The sequence below is a fragment of the Emydura macquarii genome, unplaced genomic scaffold (assembly GCF_026122565.2).
Source record: "Emydura macquarii macquarii isolate MOO-44397 ecotype Brisbane River unplaced genomic scaffold, CSIRO-AGI_Emac_v2 contig_2199, whole genome shotgun sequence".
NCBI classification, from domain to species: Eukaryota; Metazoa; Chordata; order Testudines; family Chelidae; genus Emydura; species Emydura macquarii.
Window position 1 is genome coordinate 74173 of NW_027132336.1, and position 24362 is coordinate 98534.

Consider the following 24362-nt stretch of genomic DNA (forward strand, 5'->3'; position numbering starts at 1 on the left):
GCGCCACCCTCGAGCGCACCATCAAAATTGCCTCCTCTGGTTGCCCGACCTCCTGGGGGGGCCCTGCTGGGGAGCTGAGGATGAGCTAGGGGGCTGATTCCTTCTTCTAAACCCCCTACTCCTATCCCTATAGGGTTGAAAAAGTCTGGGTGGAGGCCTTGGCTTCTGATGCGCCTGGGGCTGTGACTGACACCTGGAAAACTGGGGCGTGTAAAGGCCCAGGGAGCGAAGCGTGGCCCTGGAGTCCTTCAGACCGTGCAACTTTGCAACGGTCTGGTCGGAGAATAGGGCTGACCCATCAAAGGGGAGGCCCTGAATAGACTGCTGCACCTCCTGGGACAGGCCCAAGGATTGCAGCCACGAGCACCTTCTCATACAGAAGGCGAGGCTCTGGCCCTGCCCGCCGAGTCAGCAGCATCACAGGACATCTGGAGCACTGCCCTAGTTACCGTGGTTCCTTCCTCCACGATGGTGCTAAAGTCTGCAGCCTGGTCCTGGGGCAGGGCCTCGGCGAACCACCTGAGGGAGTCCCACAAGTTGAAATTATATCTGCCCAGGAGGGCCTTATGGTTGGCAATCCTGAACTGTAGGCTTGCCGTGGAATAAACCTCTCTCCCAAACAAGTCCAGCTTCTTATTGTCCTTGTTCTTGGGAGTGGACCCTGGCTGACCTTGCCTGTCTCGCTGCTTAGCCACATCTACTAACACAGAGTTCCAGGGGCGGGGTGAGTGAACAAATACTCAAACCCCTCAGCCGGGAGGTAATATTTTTTCTCAGCCACCTTGGACGTAGGGGTGACCGAGGAAGGGGTTTGCCACAGGGCTTTTACAATCTTAAGGACCCTTTTGTGGACTGGGCCACTCTCGCTGGGGCAGCTGCCATCAGCACATTAAAGAGGCTATCTTCGGCCTCTTAACTCCTTGACCTCCAGCCCCAAGTTGGAAGCCACCCTCTTGAGCAGCTCCTGGTGCGCCCTGAAATCCTCCAGTGGCACCGAGTGATCCCGGGAGACTGCCTCATCCGGTGAGGAGGTAGAAGACTGCCGAGGTGCGTCCTGCAGGTGCGCCCCCTCCTGGCGAAGGGTTGCACCCACTGAGAGTCCCTCCATGGGGTCTGACTCCTCGTCCAAGAAGTGGTGTCTATGGGCCTTCTCCTGTGTCGGAGGCACGAACTGCACCCCCGATGACATAATGGATTGGGGCCCCGGCCCCACCTGGATGCTCCATGGGGCCCAATGAGGCCATTGTTGCGGCCATTGTTCCTGGGGCCAACCCGGGGCTGACTGTGCCACAGGCTGTGACACTTTGTGGGGGCATCAGCTCACCCGACGACTGTCTCATCCTGGGAGACCCCGAGTCATCCTCATGGTCAGAGGCCTTGGACCGGCGGTGCTGTGTACGTCCTCAGTCCCGGGCACCCTTCCATGCTGGGGACCGCCCTCTCGATACCTCCGACCAGGAGGATGATGAGGACAGCCTCCACTGCCGTGAGCGGTGCCAACGAGCAGAGGTGTGCTCCGAAGAGCTAGAGGTACCAGATCGTCATAGAATCATAGATTTCCACTGCCGCTTGCCTTGCCATCCTGCAGACACCTTCGGTGACCGAGGTTGACGCCGATCCAAACTCCTCAGTGCCGAGCTGCACTCCAGTGACCTGGTTTTGCATCGGGGACTGCACGTGCCGGGTCTTCCTCTGGTGACCGGGTTCCACGCCGCCTCGGTGCAGGCGAACTCCTTGGTGCCAGGTCCTCCAATGGCGACCGGGTTCTGCGCCGTCTAGGTATGGGTGAACTTCTCGGTCCTGGGGATCTGGAAGGGGAGCTGTCCGAGCGCCGCCTGGCAGACCTTGACTGGTGCTGCCTCCTGGCATGCGCTGCCTCCGGTGCCAGGGATTGATGTCGGTGCCGAGAGGGAGACTCTACATCCTGTATCGGTGCAGGTCGGCTCGATGACACCGACCCGGAGTGACTACTAGGGGAGTGGCTCTGCTCTACCCTTGGAGATCGTCCGGCACGAGATCTTCCTCCCCGTACCAGGAATCTCCACTGCCATTCAGGGGGACTCAACGCGGGTTTGCCGCATGACACCAGCCCCTTCTCCCTCGGCAGAGAGGGGGAGGTGGCGTAGGCAAGGCCAACAATGCTCTTGCCGCCTGAAAAGCCTCTGGTGTCGACGGCGTCAGCAGGGGCACTCTCCCACTCCCGGGAGTCGGGGGAGGCTCCCTGACTGGAGATGCAGGCACTGGAGAAGACTCGACGGGCCGAGTCCGGTGCATTTCCGTACTCAATCCTCCCTGTACCGACGGGGCAGGGGAGTGTCCATGCTCCGCACGCTGCTTCTTTCTCTTCAGTGCCGGCGATGCTGCGCAGTGCTGAGTCGAGGCTGGTGCCGGCAGTGCGCTCTGTACCGAGGTGTTTATTTGATGTCCATGAAGATAAATAGTTTAGTACTTTAGAAGTCCAGTTCATGTGTACAGTTTAATTTGTTCTCCAACAGTTTTCCTTTCTATCAGTGTTAATTGTTAAATGTATTAAATATGGACAGCAGTAGAGTTCAACTGTTTAAAAAATGCAGGATCATTGTGGAAAGGCTAGTGGTGATTTCACTCTACGATTTAGTATTCTTCTATTTTGTTGCACTGTGGGGAAGAAAGAAGCAGGTAACTCAATCATAGTCACGGCTTGAAAAGTATCTACTCACCATTAGTGAAGGCAAGGCTTTCCTTGGCTAGTGGAGGAGTAACCTATAACATCAGTGCCTGTAGACTTAAGCTTTCATTTAAAAAAAACAAGTTTCTAGTTCTTGCTGTTGCAAAGATAAATTTCCAAGTGTGACCTGAATGAGAAAGATGCAGTTCCACTGCTGCAATTCAGAAACTTGATGGCAACAACAGGGAAATTGAGAAGAATGTTGTCAGTTCAATTGATGCTGTTTGGGAAGGCAATGAGCTACAGCAGAGGTGTCCAGTGGTAATCTCTATGGGAAATATTTTTTAAAAATTAGGGGAAGAGAGAATAGTGAGATCTTACCCCCACTCCCTCTGCAGCAGAGAAGATATGGGAGGACAGGGTGGTAGAGAATGCCAACCTGCCAAGGAAGAGAGAGATTGCTCCTTTTTTCCAGTAGCATAGAATGGAAGGAAAAGGTTCAAGACTGTAACATACTCACTAGCCAGAGATTAATAGCTTTGTAACCTACAATGCACTGACCTTCTGCTGGACCTCAAAATTCCATACTAGCAGAACACTCTCAATGATCAAGATTATTTTAAAAAGATGTTTAAAGTTAGGCTCCTAAATCCTCATTTAGGTTCCTAAACTAAGTTGTCTGACTTTCAAAAGTGCATAGCATCCAGTAGCTCCTACTGACTTTTGAGTCCAAGCTCTTTGAAGGAAAGGGGAACAGTATGCATTTGAGGCAGTACACTGTAATATGTACTGTATAGGCATGGCAGAATTCAATTTTTTAAACATAATTTCAACAAATAATATCAATGTTTATTTTAAAGCCAATTTTATCATTTTAAATTTTCACGGCTGTGGTAAAGTATGGTTGGTTCAGACAATAGGGGAGTCAGACAGTAATTTAATTGCAGCCGACAATAAAATTAAATCAAAACACAAAACTGTCAACATCACATGTCAAAATATACAAATTAAGTATCCTTAAATCAAACACTAATAAGTTCTCAAGTAGCATTTTTCTTATTCTGCTTATCTATAAATTTTGATTATCATCAATGGAAATATTTTGAGAGGTTTGTGTATGAACAGTGAAATCTACATTCACCGATGTTTACCAGTAAACAACTAATCCTTCCAAGCCTAGTAATATAAATATACTCTTTGGCAGAGCCTGATGGTTATTCTAGTTTCTGTTATATGAATTACATGTTTTTCTGTGTACAAAAATAATATAAATTGTTAAGGAGATAAATACCATAATAACGTGTTCACATTATTCCCACCCATAAGTATTCAAAGGATTACCGTGAAGCTAATTTAAGACAGGTCAGTCTAGATCTTTATTTTTCAATAAATGGAGTGGGAAAAGAGAGTCATCATCACCTGAGGCACACTTTAGCTTGTTCTCATTTACAGACAAATATTTATTTACAGACCACAGATAGTGATTTCCCTATCATTTTGTTTTCATGAACTATACTCCTGTGTATATTTTTCCCTCTTTATAGGAACATGGAAGATGTGAACCTATTTGCTGTTAATCATATTAGAAATATATTTTTATTATGAAGAAACATTTGCTATAGATAGTTATATCTGTCTGAACAGATATTTAATCCATTAGAGATGGAGTTCTCTTTTTTCCTCTGCTTCTTCATTATGTTGTTCTTGTAGTCTGGGCCCCTAGAATGTGTGTCTTCTGAATCACATCTACCACAAAACAGCACCAGAACTTGGCTGCACTTATTACAAGTAAAATTAGTTTGACTTATTTTAGTCACTTATGTTCATATTATTCACAAAGCCATAAGACAAGTTAGCACAAATGAGCTCAATGGGAATTTTGCTAGAGTAGATGGATAATAAGCCTTTGGTGAATTTAGGCACTAACTTTATTATAGATAGAGTTGCTAACACTAGTACTTATATTCGTCTGTAGATGTTAAAAGAGTGGATGACAAATACAAAAGGTAATGGAATTCAGCAGAGTTGTGGTGGTATAGGTTGAGAGTTATGCTAGTAATGGATATAACTTTCGTAAAAGTTATAGCATTGATGGGGGGGGGGGGACGGGGAAGGAGTGAAGGAGGGCAGTCCATCATTCCTAAATGTTCCTGTGGGTTTGGATAGTAATGAATGTCAATAAAAATAAGTCTGAAATTTAGTTAGCATGTTTTGTTTCCCCCTCCTCCCCCGAAATAAAAAACTCTAAATGCAGCTAATATTTTCTACTTGAGTTGGGCCCTTGCATTTAGCAGCTAAATGTGAACTGGCAGTTCACTGGGTCAGAGGGTGTGAGAGCAGGACCACCCTGCACTATTTCCAGGGGAGAAGCAGGGAGTGGATAGTCCCTGAAGCACTGCTGAGGCTGAGCGTGTCTACAATTATTTTACATGATTTGGAACTCTTTTTTATTTTTTTGCTTAAATCTCCTAGGTTAAGTTTTTCCTATTAACAAGTGCCAGATTTTCTTTGGGGTTTTTGTTTTGTTTTGTTTTTAATGTTCAGAGCTAATGTATACATATGATTCTCCAAGCAAAACAAAGCACTTTCCCTAACCCCCAGTGTACAAATGATACACAGATCATTTGTTAGTGTTATAATATTTCCTTGTTTTATTGTTTGAGAGAGAACAGATTTTAACAATAAAAAATGATCTAACAAATTTAGGGTAATGAATGATGACCAACAGAAAAGTAGTTATACACAAGTGATGAATTAACTCAGCCAGCCAATAAATATGAGCAGCGAAACAACCCTTTTAGCCTCCCCCAACCCACAGGAAAACACCTTCAATCTTTTAGTACTTGAACATCCAGTTCACTAAACCTGTACAACTGTTCAATGGCAGCCATGTCATCATGCCATCACCGTCATCCAATCGTATCTCAATTTAAGCAAGGTCGGGCTTGGTAAGTATTTGGATGTGATCATGTGAGACTGAGTGCTGAAGTAATCAGTACTGATAATTAGTCAGGAGATCGCACTCTGCCCTTGAGTCGATATTGAACTAGTGTCACAGAAGAATCACTCAACAAAAACTGCTGTAGGGTCCAGCATGCCTAACCAATCCCCCTATCATAATCAGCCATAATTCTATCCTTATAGATACAGAAAGTCGTGAGCTGTTCATATAATTCTTAACTATAGAGGATGTAAAAAGAAAGAGAGAGAGAAAAAGAGAGAAGGGTTTTCTTTTTTATTTATGTCTTTGTGTTCTAAAGCACTGAAAGTCTCAAACTGACAGTTGTTTAGGAGAGCATCAGGATATATATTACTCACTGGAAGTGATATATTCAGGAGCCTTTCCAGGACTAAGTGGCACTGCCTCCTCATAGTAGCCTTCAGGAAGGGATGATGTTGGTAACGGTGGAGGCCCATTATCTGGTGGCTAAATGAAGAAAGAAATTAATGAGACTAAAACTGTCCAAACAAAATGTACTTAAGCTGTCTGCTAATGTTCACTACTAATAATGGGAACATAGCAAAGTTAACAATACCAACTGATTCTCTTGTGACTTTTTGTAATGTCGATTATACATAAAAGCAATGCTCAGGAAGGGTGAAATTGTCGTGCTTCTTTATACAAAATAGGTTGTGGAAAGTACCAGCTTTTAGAAAGAAAACAGGTCCAAGTTTCAAGCTCCCAACAGGTTGTTATAATAAAATAATAAACTAGTGGTTGAGATTAGCAAAGCAGCAGAAAGAATTTAACTACACATCCTCTATATCCTGGCGATATATTCTGAATGCACAAGAGACCCAACTGGTGTCCCCATTGCTCATGTTGAGTAGAACCTGACTCTGTAAATACTGCAAGTGATTCCAATGGGACAACTTGCAGACTAAGGTACTACTCAACATCATCAGAGTAGCAGAACTGGAACAGATGGAAACTATATTAAAAATACTCTTACTTTGTAAATATTAAGACATCAAAACCTTTATCAGTAAAGCATCCTGAAAGGGAGACTTTTATTTAAGAACTATAAGCCCAGGATCCTACAATGGAATCCATGCAGTTGGACTCTATCCCTGTATGGAATTCCATTCAAGGATTTATCTGTGCAAACCATTTTAGAGGATCAGGGCCTAAGATGCTAACAGTGTGTGCTGTTCTACAGAGACACAAATGTTCATGTTATAAAAGGACATAAACATACTCTCCACTAACAATTTTAACAACAAATTCACTGGATTGGAAGAGACCTTTGGTGGATCACCATAGTTCAGTGTTCAGTTAGTTCTTCAGTTGTACATTCAGAAATTTAATGTATGAGTTAATCCAAATAATTTTATGTACAGCCTTCTTAGGCCCTCTATGTGACAACATAATAGTTCAGAAAATTGACATTTACTGATAAAAAATATTTCACATATCAGATCAAATTTTAAAATGCTGGCTTGCTAAACATAAATCTGTTTTAAATTTTAAACACTACTTGCTGATAGGCTAATACCGTAACAAAATACATTTTAGTACTGCATGATTTATACCATATCAGGTTACTGTCATATTTCTTTGACAAGTAGGGAAACAACCATATTTTATAGATTTCACTCATGCTTGCTGCAAGATCTTAATCCTAGTTTCACATGGAAGGGAATTTTTATACCTTCTTTCAATACCGTAGGTTTATTGTATGGTGCATCATCTTCTTCTTCCGCTACAACTTATCTCTGGGTAATCTCATCTGCAAACACAAAATCAACTACCATGTCTATGCTGAGAACTCACAGAATTACTTCTCTGTTCCAGACCTATCTCCATTTGACCAAACAAATATTTGTCTGTCTCTCTGACATCTCCTTATGGCTATCTAGTGTCAACTCAAACTCAACATGGCTAAAACAGAGCTCGTAATCTCCTCCCTCCCCACCAAGCCCTCACCCAATCACTATGGACATCACCATCCTGCTTGAGACCTGTAACCTAAATTTTACTGATTCTTTCTACATAATATCTCTAAGATACAGCCCTTTTTAATCCATTCTCATAGCGAAAGCTCTTATCTCATGTCTTGCTTACCACAATATCCTTCTCTCTGGCCTCGACAAATGCAATCATGCTCTTCTTGTATCCATCCAGAATGCTGCAGCACAGATCATTTTCCAAGTCCATCACTTTTACTATGTGTGACCAAATGCACCCCTTTATTCACACCTTGCATGTTATTGTAATAATCTTTGTACAAAATATGCTTTGTGGGGTATCAATAGAAAACTAATAACTCACTTCTAAATAACATGATGAAATGTATGTAGCAACATTATATGTAAAGTTATAAACATAAACTGAAATTAAACACACTTCAGACAAGTCTGGGTAATCCAGTTTCTCAATGGCAAAGGACAAGCTGACGCTCCTAGCAAAGTGTCAAAGTTGATGGTGAATCACCCTGTCAGGTGGCCCATTCCTCGGCAAGGAAGTGGGGCAGGAACAAACAGGTCTGCATTTTAGCAAACAGCAGCATGGAACCGCTTTCACCATCAAAAGTCCTGGAGGAGTGGGGTAAGAATAAACGTATCTAGGGGTAACCCTCCGGGAAATACATTTCAAAGGAGACCGGGATATAAAAAGGGACAAAAAACACCCCAAGGTATCTCTCCCTATACCTCTCTTTTTCACCTAGGACGACAAAGGAAGCAGTCATTTGACTTTGGGAAAGATCCTGACTGAAATTTGGTCAGCCCTGCTGCTGGGAGCACGTAGTAAGAATTTATCTTGAACCAAATCTAGTTTGTTAAGTTTTAGCACTAGGAAACATTTTATCTTTCTCTCTCTTGTAACCATTTCTGACTTAAATGCCTTATACTTGTACAGATTTAAAATCTGTCTCTTTGTAGTTAAATGAACTTGTTTTACTCTTGAATCAAAACTTATCCAGTGTTGAGAATTGTTTGGTAACTCCAATTAAAGTAGCAAACTGTTGTATATTGTTCCCTGACTGGAGCAAAGGCCCTAAAATATATGAACTGTCCAAAAGAGGGCTGGACAGTGCAGAACACATGTTTTCTAGGGAAAATTGAGGACTGAGAGTGTGTTGGGGTCAGCCTGCAAGTGGTAACCAGGCTGGTGGAAGCCCAAGTGTGCCCGGCGTGTGCTGGCAGTCTGCAGCCATATACAGACACCCAGGGTGTGACCTGCATGCTCTTTGTCTATGTGTGAGGAGCCCAGGTTGGGAGCAAAATACTGTGTAGCACCCTCAGTTGCAAGGCAGTTGGTGACAACTCCTCATTGCTCTGGATTGCACTCTGGAACGTCATACCATGTCACCCCCGTCTTTGCATCTCTCCACAGACTCCCCCTTCTCTACCACTTGTAACATAAGCTGCTCGTATTCACTTTCAAGGCAATTAATACTCAATTGCACCTTACCCATCATCTCTCATTCTCTCAATGCTCACCTCCAATCAGCCCATGATGGCTGTCTTCATCACACACCTGTTAGTTTCAGACGAGCATCTTGTCTGATTCTGCTAAACTGCAGGCCTACTCTGAACACGCCATCGGCCAAATACATTAGACTTTCAAGTTTATCTGTTGCTGCACAACAGACATCACACTTAGATCAAGCAATGTTGGAGGCAAGACTGCCTGTTGCCCTATGCATTTGCATAAGGAAGTAAACAGGTGATAGGTATGAGATACCTGCATTGCTGGACACAGGGCAGTGTGGAGAGCAGCCTCTGTGAGGCTGGCATTCCCCCTCACACACAAGTGGACACAGCTTTGTTCTGCTGAGCCAGAGAAGAGGAGAAAGTAATCTTCTACTGGTTTATATCAGTTGCAGATTACTTCCCTTTGGAGCAAGGGGAGAAACTAAGTAATGAATTGCGACTCTTAGGGTCACAGTTTGTTCCCTGGTCTGCTCTTGGATGTATGCCTCCCCTTGCTCAGGGCAGACTTCAATGTCCCAGTCTACCCTTAAACTATTTTCCCAATGTGTGTCTAGGAAATATTGGTCTTGAGAGTCATGCATATTTTGATGCAGCACAGAAACAAGGCTTCTAAGCTATTTATTGCTGAATAAAAGATAAGAAATTCCAAGAGACAGCTGAAAAATGCTTGTTCTTAGTCTAAATGTTATTCAAAAAGAAAGTGAGGGAAAAAAGAAGGGAAATGAAACACAAATGGTGCTTGTCTGAGTTCGACCCCTTTAGAGCACTGGTTACTTCACACAGCTGGGGCGGGTAAACATGTGCAGCCAATGTCAACACAGATGGAATCCATTTCTGAATGAACCGGGACCTGGTTTTTCAAATGCATTTTGCAGTTTCTTGCCATGCACAAAGTTTTAAAAACAATGAAAAAACCTTAACACAACAGCATTTGAAAGATGCACAATTAGTAGAAACAACAGAAGGCACTTTTCAGAAATGTCCACTATTAAGAATGTTTTCTGATTAAAGTGAGCCAACTTGTTCACCCCTCCCCCTCCGCCTTCTTTTAAAGCAGAAACACAGACCACATTCAACATCTGTAGCAAAAACCCTGTGTTTTCCATGAGATTAGGCACGCCTAATGTTCTGTACATCAAATGAAAAATGTATTAATATATATACACAGACATTCTGATGTTATTGATATTTACAATGATTTTTTTCAAAAACATGTTATTGTACTGTTAAAACCTTTCAATTCACTATAAAGTTGTAAATTGTTCTGGCAACTTTTCATGAGCAAAACTGACATGGAATTGTGAAGTATGCACCAAAACAGAACATCTGATTTTAATAAAACTTTATTAACTCATCTGCAAATGACAAGCACCCCAAACACAAATAGCTTGCTTATCAAAAATGATTATTACAACTGATAACTCGGTAACAACTAGACAAATTGCTCCTATTGTTTTTACCTTGCAATCTGGCATAATTTTCTAATATTTAAATTGGTATTATGTTAGTAGCTTTCAATCAAGTACACCCTGACAACCTGAGGTCATTAAAGAAGCTATTGCACTTTCCATCAGAGTAGCTATGTTACCTCTATGTCCTGGCTAAATTTCTATTTTGTTCTAGCCAAATAACTACTTTATTTCCTGTCTGTAGCAACCTGCATGGGACTCAGAGGGACCACAAATGATTGTCACTGAGACTCCAGATCAATGATGTGAGGATGAGATACTGGCGAAGAAAGTAGCTACAAGTGGCAGATACACTTAGCACAGCATACGTCCCAGACTACAACACAGATAATTGTGGAACAGGACACAGAGTCTACCAGAGTACTTTCAACTCTCAGATGAGAGGCTCCGGGCATTCCAACAAAGCACCAAACAGGATGGGGTACTACATGCAGTTTAAAAAAGAATACAAGGTTATATGCCAGGGTTAGCCAGATTGCAAGGAGCAAATGCCATAGGAGTTTTTCCATTACTACCAGGTGAATCATGAACTGTACACGCAAGGCAGAATTTTATTTGAAGGACACAAACCAGTAATTCCAGCAGAGTTAAGAGCTGACATCACGAGACAGATACATGTGTCACACCTAGGGATAGAGGCAGACATGAGATGAAACAGGGAACTTGCCTACTGACGAGGCATGAAGGCCTAATTGAGAGTGCAAAGTGTATAAGTAAGCAACTACATAATATAATGATTGACAACAGATGGAGACTCAGGCAAGATTAGGAAATTAAAGTTGCATTTTGTAAGAGATGGCATACTTGGCACGCTATGTTCAGATAATGGGTTACAGTACACTGTATCGGAATTCAAACAATTGAGCGCCAAATGGAAATTTGAACACAAGGTATCTTCCCCTAGATACCCAAAAAGGAATCAGAAGATGAAGCTGGGAGTAAAGACAGCCAAGAGACTGATGGCAAAGACAAAACAGATAAGAAGGGATCCCTACCTGGTAATGTTAGGTAATCGCAACACACCCTCCCCAGGGCCTCGATAGTAGCCCAGTATAGAAGGTATGTCTACACTGCAATTGGGAGGTGTGCCTATTGCAGTACCACAAACCTCACAAAGCAAAAAACTTGGAGCGGGGAACACAGGTTGCAGGAGGCACCAGGAAGTCAGTCGGTGTACACATGGCTAGTATAACAGCTGCAGCATTTCTGTAAATAGTTGTCTTAATAAAGAGCCAGTTTAGATTTACAAGCATAGAGTACTTTCATGTTATTGTCCAACATCCAGTACATGAAACACTATCCTAAACATTTGTACAGTATTTCTCTGCATTGTTAAAGAAGTTCTTGCACTCAACAAAAACCATCATGAACAATATATGATGGATTATGGAGGATAGCAAATTAAAAATAATTAACTTGTGGCTTTAGTCAGAACAATAATTTAATACCACAAATCTCAGAAACCAAAGAATTCCACATCAGTGGGGCAACCCAAGCAAAAAAAAAATATATATAATATAATATAATATTTAGAAGTGGTAAGCACTTGGTAAGCATCTAACAGTATTAACTGAGCTCAGATTCCAAACTGGTTGTTTTATGCAATGGCACCGCTGCCCTGGGACAGAACCCAGAAATGCACTTAAACTTTAGCTGGAACATCTGTCAGACATGCCTGAATTTGAGATATCTATTAAATAAAATTTGCAAAGCTCAAGTACAGTACACACGACTTAATGACAAAAGGCAGGCAAGAGTTACACCCAAACCCCATGGCGCACACACAGAAGAAATGTGGGAAGAATTTACCTCAGAGATTCAAAAGTAAAAAGGATGGAAAAAATTGAATTTCTGTTTTATTTAGGATTAATAAAGAAAGATTAGTACATATCCACATGGAGGCATCACTCAGACAACAGGAAATATACAGATGAAGAACCTGGAAAATAAAGAAAAGGCAGAACAAATTTGTATATATGAAATAAGAATTGGTCTATGTACCAAAAAGGTTCAGGTGTAAAGAGAAGAGCAATGGGCAATCAGAATTCTGGCAAATACCTCAATACAAATCCCAGAAGGATGGATTTAAATAATAGTTTGTGTTGAAGCAATAGTGATAGGTGATTATTGATTTTTTTTTATTGTTGTAGCTGCTAGGCATTTCCCTGCTTAAGGCGCTTATAAGATATTTATGCACATGACATGATGAGGGGTTAAGACAAGAACCAGCAGACACAGTGAGAGGAAGAGAGGACAGGGACAATGCCAATTAAATTATACCATTATTCTGTGAAGGTTTGTGCACAGCATGACATAGTGAAGAGTTTTCTTTTAAAAAATGAAACAATATAGGAGAAGACTTCAGGTGGGATTTTCACAAGGAGTCAGCATTGTCCTAACTCTGCTTCCTTTGAAATCAACAGCAGCAATAAGGAAAGTAACTCTCTTACAGTCCAGTGTGGTGAAGGTCACCAATTCACCAAGAGATCTAATACAATTAGAAGAGATGACATTCTGCTTCATTTAGACACAGAGTTAGATCACTGTATGCCTTTAGTAGAGCAATCTGAGTGCACTGTAAACCCTAACTGTCGAGGATTGAGCAGATGGCCAAAATGTAGTAAAAGCCAATCCAAGACTGTATGGCCTTGCAGGCCAGAGATGAAGAAAGCTTTGAAATACGATTCAATTTATGCTATTCTTTATGAAAGTGTTATAAAAGTCTCAGAATTAGATCACTTAAACTAAGATATTGCTATGATACTATATACTAGTGGCTCTCAGCTGCAACCCATGTGACATCCTTAGGGCCATACAGGCAATATATATATTGCGTGGATGTGGCCCACTTAACACACAGAGAGCTGCATATGCGGCCCACAATGGTAAATAGGTTGAGAACCGCTGCTATATACAAATGTGAATAATAATAATAGCCAAGACCAATTCAAATATCAGGGAAAATATAGGAATGGCAAAAGAAACAGCATTCTGAAATGCAACATAGCCAGAAGAAATTACTAAAACTTCAGGCATCCAAAGTTTGAATTTTTTGGCCTTATTTACTTAAGCAAACACCTCCCCAGATGATCTTTGGATCCAGACACACAGCCAGTTACACGTGCACATTTTACAAAGACAAAAGGGAACCATGGCTGGAAGGCGAACATTTTTCAAAGAACCAGCCAATCATCCTCAGTTGAGGAAGGCTGTCTTCCAGTCACCAGAAAATACATAGGTTTGGGCTCCTTCAGAGTCTTCATTGCGATGGGGTACTCAAGATTAGCTGCAAGAATACCAATAACTGCAAGAATCAACCTTTTCCACGTCTGGGTGGCCACAACCCCATACCCAATGCTGACAAATGTTATCCTGGCCATAGTGACTCATGGAATTACCACCTACAATCTTGAGCAGTGCAACATGCGGTGAGGTGAGTGGCAGACCCAGGGATAGAATCCAGCTCCGACTCCCAGCTTGAACCACAAGACCATTCTGCCTCAGCATTTGAGCAGCTAACTGTTATTACACATTTCTAAGCGTGAGTTACATTGTAAACTGTTTAGGGCAGGGATATAATCATTTACATACCTGTAAAATGTTGGAGCACTTTGTTAAACAGTTATTATTTACACTTTCATAGAATCATAGAGTTGGAAGGGACCTTAGGAGGTCATCTAGTCCAACCCCCTGCTCAAAGCAGGACTAACCTCAGCTAAATCATCCTAGCCAGGGCTGTGTCAAGCATCAGCTTAAAAACCTCTAAGGATGGAGATTCCACCAGCTCCCTAGGTAACCCATTCCAGTGCTTCACCACCCTCCTAGTGAAAAACTTTTTCCTAATGTACAACCTAGACCTCCCCCACTGCAACTTGAGACCATTGCTCCTTGTTCTGTCATCTGCCACCACCGAGAACAGCCTAGCTCCATCCTCCCTGGAATCCCCTTTCAGGTAGTTAAAGGCTGCTATCAAATCCCCCCTCATTCTTCTCTTCTACAGGCTAAACAAGCCTAGTTCCCTCAGCCTCTTCTCATACGTCTTGTGCTCCAGCCCCCTCCCAGTGTCTCACATGTTTTGTAGAAATTCGTAATCCGGAAGTCAGCATTGTACATTTAACTGATTTTAACTTCTATATATGCAATTATAAAGAAATCATAGCAGCTCCAGGCTTGGAAACAGACTTAAGTATCACCATTTATGAACTAATAATCCAATTTGAAACCAACTGAATGCAGATCTTGCATTCATTGGAGGATATATTCAATATACGCAAGCTTTACCATCTTTACATTCCACAACAATATTCAAATTCCTTTATGTCCACACTCCAATGTCTGGAATGTACCTCAGGGGCCAGATAAATAAAGGTAGCTGGGACCAGCCATGAAATAACTGCTTACAGGCTACAGTAAAGCACTGCAAATTGTCTTAAAGGAGAAAGCATGCAAAATATACCAGATTAAAGAGGGGTGGTCTTTTCCTGCATTTTGAAAAGAACCTCTCGACATCTCTGTATCCAGAACCTTACCGAATGGGGGGCTACCTGGAAAACAACTCCCCACAGCCTGGCTACAAGACAAAGCTTACTCTTTCATTAAGTACCAGCAATGTACATGGCACTGTACAAACACAAAATATACTGAGGTCCTCCACTGGAGCTCAGTCTTGTTCAGGCATAGATAAAACAAGGAGTGGAGATGATGCAGTCTTGTAATCTCATATAAAACATCATTGACATGCATCCCAGAAGAAAAGCATTTTGGAGACAGTTGAGGGAGGAGAGGAGAGTTGTTGGAGCACAAGAAGAGGGAGACACTACTTAGCCACTTTCATAGCCTCATGGCTGAGGGAAATCTGAAACACTTGGAGAAAAGAGCTGGTACCAACCTGAAGCATACAAGACTGTTAATAAAGGAGCTCAAGTCAAGAAGCACAATTCCTAGCGAGGTTCAAGTAGGGGTGAGTGAAGAAAAGACAGGCCTGAAACATTTCTTGTGCTTTCCGGGAAATAAATTTGGAGGGGATCAGAGACATTAAGGGAGAAAGGGTGCTGTGGAGCCAGGAGCTACCAGAACCTCCAAGAGAACAGTGTAGAATTTGCCACACGGAAACTCAAATCAAGGAGAATGGGCCATACTGTCAATGTGAATTAGGAAGTAAAACAGTGACAGTGGCAGAGTGACCAATAAACGCAAGCATATTACCAGATCAGATATCTGCTCTATTGCAAACAAGTCTGGGACAGAAAAGTAAAGAAAAGAAGGCCAACTGAATTTCATCCTATTTCTGTTATTCCACTATTCAAGGTCATCCAGATTTTCCAATATAATATTCGGATCCTCCTCTGCATTGACGATAACTCCCAACTTTGTATTAAATCACCAAATTTCATTAGTACACGCCTCTGTACTAAAGCCATTAATAAAAATATTGAATAAGACTGTCCCAAGATTGATCTTTGAGTAACTCCACTAGTAACCTCCTTCCAGACCATTAATTCACCTTTTAGCGCAACACATTGCCTTCTCCCTTTTAGCCAAGTCCTTATGCACCTTACAATTCTTGTACTGCTCCCCATCATCCCTACTTTAACTAATCATTTCCCTTGTGGTACTGTGTCAAATGCTTTAATGAAATCCAAGTATATCAGATCTACTGCACTTCCCTTTTCTAAAAAAGTCAGTTATTTTCTCAAAGAAGGAAATCAGGTAAGTTTGGCATGATCTACCTTTGGTGAACCCATCCTACATTACATCTCCTTTACCATTTATTTCCATGAATTGAATTATTTTTTCCTTCAACAGTGTTGTGTCCTTGTCTGTAGCCCTAAAAGTTAGATTCTGTTGGCAGCTTATTCAATACTCAAAATCTTGCATTACTATTAATTATGGAAGATGCTATTCAAGGTCCTTTCAAATTGAAATCATTATTCGGCTTTTAACCATACTCAAATGGCTTTAATCAATGAACTTTTATTGAACTTACACAATTTGACCTTTTAATACAAAGGGAAAAAAGATAATTTCCGACATTTTTCTGATAGAAAAAAAACATGTAACAATGTCGAAGGACTCTATTTTTATACGGCAGACCAGAAAGTAATGAGTAATATTAAACCCTACAAGAAATCTTGAGGTAAAATAAAGACACAGTTTCCTCTTCAGTATTCTAGAAGTGTATTTTTCTTATATCATAATCTAACCGCATATTTCATAAAGAACCCATACAGTTGGCATACTTTATGTTTACAGAGTGATTCATTTAATTTGCAACATCTCACTTTAAAAATTCCTTTTGATTTCACTATGGATTTTCTTCTCTGAGGGCACCATCTCCTTTTTGGCATTTTCTAATAAAAGTCTGAGATTATACCTGGTAGAGAACAAGATAAAAGGAAGCTTTCAAACTGATTCCCAACAATAGAAAGCCCATTTATATGGAACATTCCTACAGAGTAATGTATGCATGTGGGGAAGGGTTGGGGATAGAACTGACCTACTCTTTTGATTTATGTCTACAAGAGGTCTGGCACATTGCTGGACACTTGTTATAGTTAAATAATTATTAGACTGTCAGCATTCCAGAAAAAACAAAAAGATGCATGCACTTTACTGTGGAAATAATGCAAAATAGCTGTGTGTGCTGTTGGATTTTTTTTTTTCCCACAGAGCATTTCTCTCTGAAATCACTGACAGTCAGAGGTACTATGACAACTTAATGCATGGAAGTTATGTGTTCTGTCCCTGTCATGCTGTGGGTAATTTATGATAGCCTTCCACAAGAATATCTGAACAGCAGGGACTTACAGGATATTATTTCATTGCTTCACTGGAAAGGGTATTTTTAAGCTGCTTGATGATGCCGCAGTGGTGGGATCCTAGGTGATAAACCAGCAGCAGTTGAGCAGGACTTGGAGTATCGGCTGCTTTGTTACTCCCAACCTATGAGCAAACATTGGTGTTTGCCCGTCTTCTCAACTCAAGATGATGTCTCAGTAACATCATCTACAAGAAACCTAGTGCAAACTTAATGATGGGGAAAATGTATACCAAGACATATTCAAGTACTCAGGCTAGAAAGGAAGGTTGCGTACCTTTTAGTAACTAGAGTTCTCCAGGGTGTGTGGTCATTATGGGTGTGCTTGTACTCCATGGGCCCAAGACTGGAAGATTCTTCATTAAAAGTGCCAGTTAACCCGTTCCTGCATCCTGCGCTTCCTTGAGCTTTGAACTGAGAACATAAGGGGTGGCACGGACCAACCGGATATCCAGTTCCTACTCTATCTTGAATAAAGAAAGGATCCAGGCAGAGGGAAAGGAGGGCAGATTGTGAATACTCTTAGGAACTACACATCTTGAGGAACTCCAGTTACTGTAATGTAAGTAACATTCCTTTCTTCCTTGAGTGCTGGTACCTATGGGTAATTCACTATCGGTGACTCAGAAACAGTATTCACCGACGAGCAAGGTGAACCATAGATTGAAGGACTGTCAAGCTGAAGGATTCATCAACTAAAGAAGCCGGGACCAAGGCATAGTGTTTGGTAAAAGTGTGCAGTGACTCCATGTTGCCGCTCTACAGATTTCTTCAAGAGGCATACTTTGGAGATGAACTAGTGTGTGCTCTAGTAGAGTGGGTCCTCACACCCTGAGAAGGGACTTTAATCTGTTCATAAGTTGGATACAACTCAAAATCCATTTCAGGTGTTTGTTATTAAATTGCTTCCCCTTTCATTTGCTCAGTGAAAGGGGTGAACAATATCAGGGATTTTCTAAATGGCTTAGGGCTGGTTCACACTTACCGCGCAATTCAGCAGCAGTCGATGAGAGTTACGCAAACTACACAGAGTAGTTTGCATAACTGATGTCAACTGCTCTGCTTCCCTTCTGCGTGCTGTTCTCACTGCACTGAGCCGACAGGAACAGCGTTCCTGTCAACTCAGCGCTACGCTACTTGAGGGAGTGGACTTACTCAGTTGACTTCCTGATCGATTGAGCAGGTCTCACTGAATCACTCCTGTTTATAAACAAGCAGTTGGAACACAACCCCACACAGCTGCCAGAGCTGCCAGTCACGGAGGCAGGCATCCACAACTGTAACCAATAGCGGAAACAAGGCCTGCTATGCAGGGGAGAGGGCAGAGAAGGAAATGGAGGCAGAAAGGCCTGGGATAGCAAGGTGGCAACAGTCCTGCACCAGGCTGTCTCCGCGAACACAGCCAAGGGATTGAAAGAGACTGCAAGCCCAAAAAGAGAAGGGCTGACAGGCTTAATTGAAGGTGAGGGTCCAGGAACTGACCTGACAGAGAGCAAACTAAGGAGGGTTAAGTCAGGAAAAGCTGAAACCCCTCAAGACACCATCCCAAGAGGCAGTGACAGAGGCCAACCTCTTCTCAGAGCTGGGGACCTCCCCATTTTTTTTATGAGGGTGTTTTCTGTTACTCTCAACATGCCTGTGTCTTTCAGAGTCTTTAGCCTTAGGCTCCAATAATCCAGGACCACCCTGCACTGGGCTGTGGTCACACAGAGAGCCCCATCAGATGATTCCTAGAGCAAAGCTTGCAAGACTGTCACATACAAGAAGGGAACAAATTATAAATCTCGCAGATAGATGGGATATACAACTCCCAAAGACAATAGAAACAAGAGATGTGGGGGGTCACTAACTGGGAAAATCTGGGGACTGGCAAATGGGGTTGAAAGCCAGGGATCTTGGGCATAAAACAGATGTCCCAAACAGTGCAGTCCCTAAACCCCAGAGTGAATGAACTAGCCAACTAAGAACTGCAACTATGTGCAAAAAAACCTGGAAGATAGTAAGAACACTGGGAAGGTGCAGACACTGTTAGAGTCCCACCTCAGACCGTAAATGGTAGAAAGGAATTATGCTACCCTCTTGTAGTTATTCTTCTGCTCAGCTTCTGCCATGTTGGCCTGAAAAAAAGAAAAAAAAAAAAAAAAAGGTCCCCAGAGCCAATGGAGCTACATAGACAGGCTACAGAAAGTGAGACTTAAAATTTTAGGGAATTGCTCTTGAAAGTAAACTTCATTGGACAGCATTAAAGTCCTTTCTTCCCTTGCAATCCAGGTTGATTTTTAAGACACTAGGCCTGTATTTTGTTAATTATATATTACAAAAAGAAAGTCTCGTCATGTTGAGCTACCTTGAGGAAAATGGGAATAGCTTTCTTTTAATTATTTGTGTTAAGGGTTATCACAACAACAGTAAGGAAATATTTTCTAAGGGTTGAATGTACAGTTAAATTAACACTTACCAGCCATTGCTGAGGAATCTCTGGTAGAGGCATCTGAGGTGGAGCAGGCAAACTGTTGGAAACTTCTGGTCTCTGTACATGTTCTTTTATTTCAAAACCTGCAGGAAAAAAATACATGACACATAAGACAGTAAACCAAAGTATTAAAATGGGACATTGCTCCACTATATCTAATTACTTTTCACACAACCTGTTAGTTCTCCATTTCTGAAACATTTGTACCTGCACGTTTGTTTTTAGCATCCATCAAGCAACACACAACAGACGTTGTATTCATCCACCTTCATAAATGGCAGGCGGCAGAGATCAACACAAGCTCTCAGAACGTGGAAGTCTAGGATCCAGCTTTCCTTCTTGGCCTCATTCCCATTCCCCAGATCACAGATGACTTCCAAAGCCACATTTATCAATGTCTTAATGACTCAAAACACGACTTAATAGGATCAATGCTATAATTTAAGCTTCTAATTAAACAAAACAAACTCATGCTCACCCACCTTACTGCATATGAGAAAACCATTCCATTCTGCTGAATACCAGATACAGAAAAGCTATACATGAAATAGTTCTAGATTAGTGTGGGGGGGCAAGGGAGGAACAAAATTTAAGGAATCTAAATAGCCAGAGTTTGAACAATTTATCAGATACTTATTAGCTAAAGGGTTGAACCTGTTTGCAAGAGGAAGATATAGAAGATGGGGATGTCCCAGAGGAGTACAGAGGGTGCCCTCAGCCATCATTTTCCAGGCTAGAAAGTGTCAACAAAATAAACTATTAGTGCAGAGTTGCACAGAAGTTCCGCCCTCTAAATATTTTCTTCTTTTGCTTAACCCTCTGTTTTTGTTATGAAGACCCATGGTTTCCAAAAGGTCTAACAAGAAGAGAGTTTCATTAGTTCAATTGCCTCTGGAGAAAACAGAGAAGAGAACTTGGAATTGGAAGGGAGATTGTGTGTAAAAGCTGTGCCCTGAGCCTCCTACTAGTCACTACTGACTGTCAGTCTCAGAACTCAGTAAAATAATTTGAATCCCAGTCACACTCTCTTAAAAGGAACATGGTATAGCTTATCAAAAAATATCAACTCAGGAGATTAGGGTTCATTTCTTCAACATTTTGGCATCAATTCAATCAATGGAGTTGCATTCTGCTTACCCAAGGTCTGAATTTAGCTTAGTGTTTTGTTTCATTTTTACACACATATTTATAGAATCAAATTAATATCTTTGTCCGAAGCTATACAACTCCCAAAAAGTGTAATCAATGATTAAATGCTTCTTGTCAGAACATTGTAGCACCAGTAGGTGTGAAGTAACAGATGGAAAAAAACAAACAATGCTGATAAAATAGACTATGACTAGGGGCCAGAGAATTCTTGCTTCCTGAAAATCAAGTTTAGAGATTTTTCTTGAAAAACATTCCAAAATAATTTTCAGTTGTACCTCTTCACGTACGACAAGTCCACATTCAGAATTTTACCCATTTGCTTAATCCACTTTCTTTTGCTGTATTTCAGTGATAACAAGAAAGTTAAACAGAGAGTTTCTTTCTGGGACCCAAAAAAAAAAAAAAAAAAAATCAAAATCTTTTTGTTTGCTAACAGCCAAAGCTCTGTGTGTGTTAAATAAGGACTTGCCCTAATAGCCCATCTTCTATTTAATTATGCAGTGAAGTCAGAATGATGTTCGATGCATCAACCATTTCTATGGAAACATGCTGGCAATCACACAATTATAAATTAATCACAGGCTCCAGCAACAGAATAAACTGGATCTTTGGAGGTGAAAGCTCTATATTTTCCACAAAACAAGGTGAAGCAAAATGAGTTTGACTGAGATTTAGTTTAGAGTTTTAGGTTGTTCAGACACTTCCTGTTCTGCCCCCACCTCTGGAAGATGACACTGACGATTGGGTGAAGAGCCCACTTATGGTGAGAGGAAAAGGCTCTGCCGAGGTGATCTGCCAGTACATTGTGGGCTCCTGGCAGGTGTATCACCTTGAGGTGAATGGCATGTTTCACCCAGAAGTCCCTCATCAGAGGGCCTCCTGGCACAAGGCCAAAGACTGAGTCCCTCCCTGTTTGTTGATGTAAAACACGGATGCAGTGTTGTCTGTCAGGACCTGCACCACTTTGGCTAAGATCTGTGGAAGGAACATTTGGCAAACTAAGCGTACCGCCCTGAGTTCCCTGACATTTATATATAGGGAAAGTTCTTCTTAGGACCAGAGGCCCTCAGTCCAGAGGTTGCCGAGGTGGGTTTCCCACCTAGATCTGACACATCCAAGACTAAGTCTACCGATGGTGATGTTAGGGATGCCCATGCTGGCCTGAAGAGCAACAGATGGTCCAAAAATAAAAGTGGGGGGAGCACATCTGAGACACTGACTGGTACAGCACCATCTGGCCTACCTTCAGAAGGCCTGCTTGGGCCTGCCAGATTATCTCTGAGACCCTGACTGGGAGCCTGAGGTGGAAGGGAGAGTCTGGCACCATTTGTAACCTCTCCCCTTTCTCTTATAGGGCTCTGTCTAGGAGGTGCAGAGAACCAAGGAGGCTGCTGGGCCCTGAAGTGCTTCCTGGCAGCTGATGGGATGTAAAGGCCCAAGGAACACAGGGTGGTCATCGAATCCTTCAGGCCACGTCTTACTGTCATCCAAGAGAGCTGTGAACTCCTGTCTCGCCTCTTGTGGCAGAGAGTTCTTAAATATAGAAAAGGAGTCCCAAAGAATAAAATCTGATCTCCTGAGCAGTGCTAGCTGGTTGCAGATATGGAGCTGGAAGCTACCCGTCATATAAATTTTCCCCTGAAAAAACCTAGTCTCTTTGCATCCTTATTCCTCAGGGTAGCACACAACTGGCCCTGTCTATCTCACTCATTTGCTGCAGCGACCATCAGGGACCTGGGGTGGAAGGGGAGGGGAAGATGCAAGTACAAGTATTCAAACCCACTCACCAGTACATAGTACTTTTTTCCTGCCCTCTTTGAAGTGGGGGGAGAAGGTGTTTGCCATAGAGCCTTGACTGGTCCCATCACCATCTTATTGATGGTAAGGCCACCTTGGAGGGAGCTGCTGCAGCCAGGATGTCAATTAGGCTGTGTGTTGTAATTTTCAGACCCAGATTTGCCGCAACCCGCTTCAGAAGGTCTTGATGGGTCCCACAACAATCTCATCTGGGGAGGAGGCAGCGGCTGCTTGCACCAGAGGAGGGGCTCCCTCCTCTTCTGCCACCTCCACCAGTACCATCTCCTGGGTGTTGTTACTGGGATCAGGATCCAGTGCCATGAAGGATGAGGCGGTAGCCCACCTCCTCAAAGCCACCGAGGAGGAGTGGTGGGAGGAAAGGCCCAGTACCAGAGGAGCGCTTCACATGGATGCCAAGGTGCTTGAGGCCAATTCAGAACAGCTCAGCTCCGTGATTGATCTGAGGGCCACCCCCTTAAGAATGGCCTTCAGTTGAATGTCCCTGTCATTATTAGTGCAAGATGTGAAGTCCCTGCAGATCTGGCACTTGTCTTTAATGTGAGTTTCCCCCAGACACTTTAAAAAGTTAGAGCGCGGGTCACTCACTGGTGTGGGTATGCTGCAAGAGGCTTGAAGCTCAGGGACCGAGGCATGCCGCTGGGGCGAATAGTCCCGTGACAACGAGGATAGCTATTTGCACTGCTATATACATTAACACTAAGAACTACATACACTAACTACAAAAATTACACAAATATGACTAGAGAAGAGTCCAAACAACCGGAAAAGAAGGGTCGTTCCAGTAATCATCACAGGCAGTAAGAAGGAACTGAGAGTGTGAGGGGCTTATACCGGTGTATATATGCACGGCTCCAGAGGGCACTATAGTCAGCCCAACGGATACCACTGAGGGAAAAATCTCCGGCAACTGTACACGCAGCGTGTGCACACCTAGCATGGAATGGACAGGAGCAAACTCTCGAAGAAGAATTCCCTGAATCTCGGGGGAATCTGTCAGCTATTGCAAGTAGTTCAAGGGTCAGACCAAACAAGAAGAGGTGACAAAGGACACTCTTGACTTGTGCCACTCCTTAAAGAGAGAGTCAGAAGCTATTCAAATAAAAGAAGGTACATGGAGAACCACAGATCAGTTTGAGATGGAGGTTATAAATTGATTTTTTAAAACTGTAGTTCTCCAGTACTACAAACAGATTGTTTTGCACTATCGTAACAAACATCTTTTCTGCATGTAATGCTAGAAGGCGATTGTTATTCATGTCTTTAATATGATGAATAATGTTTCACATTAATTAAATATTATAATTTGTGGCATTCCCTGGAATGAAGCCACATAGTTGGTTCCCTAGGCTTTTTTGCTAGTACTTCATTGTCCAGATTGGTTAGTTATACTGGCCAGTATGATCTACAGTCTTCTGGATTTTTTTCTTTTTTCAGAGGTATGGTTATACTGGCTTCCAGACAAGAATTAGGCAATTTTCTTTGTTCAAGGGAGTGACTAAACATTTGAAGCATTCAAGGCAGCAGAAGCTCCCGTAAAGATTTATAGGCCTT

The 24362-nt window shown here is 42.4% G+C and overlaps 1 protein-coding gene across 1 annotated transcript in view; it reads right to left on the reverse strand.

Moving 5' to 3' along the window:
* Positions 1-24362, reverse strand: part of AFAP1 (actin filament associated protein 1) — a 155747-nt gene that overhangs the window by 63782 nt on the left and 67603 nt on the right. Inside the window, exons 3-4 of the mRNA XM_067558865.1 lie at positions 19830-19927; positions 5966-6074 (exon numbers count right to left, since the gene is read on the reverse strand). Of these exons, the coding sequence (XP_067414966.1) occupies positions 5966-6074; positions 19830-19927 (207 nt within the window). The remainder of the gene's footprint in view (positions 1-5965; positions 6075-19829; positions 19928-24362) is intronic.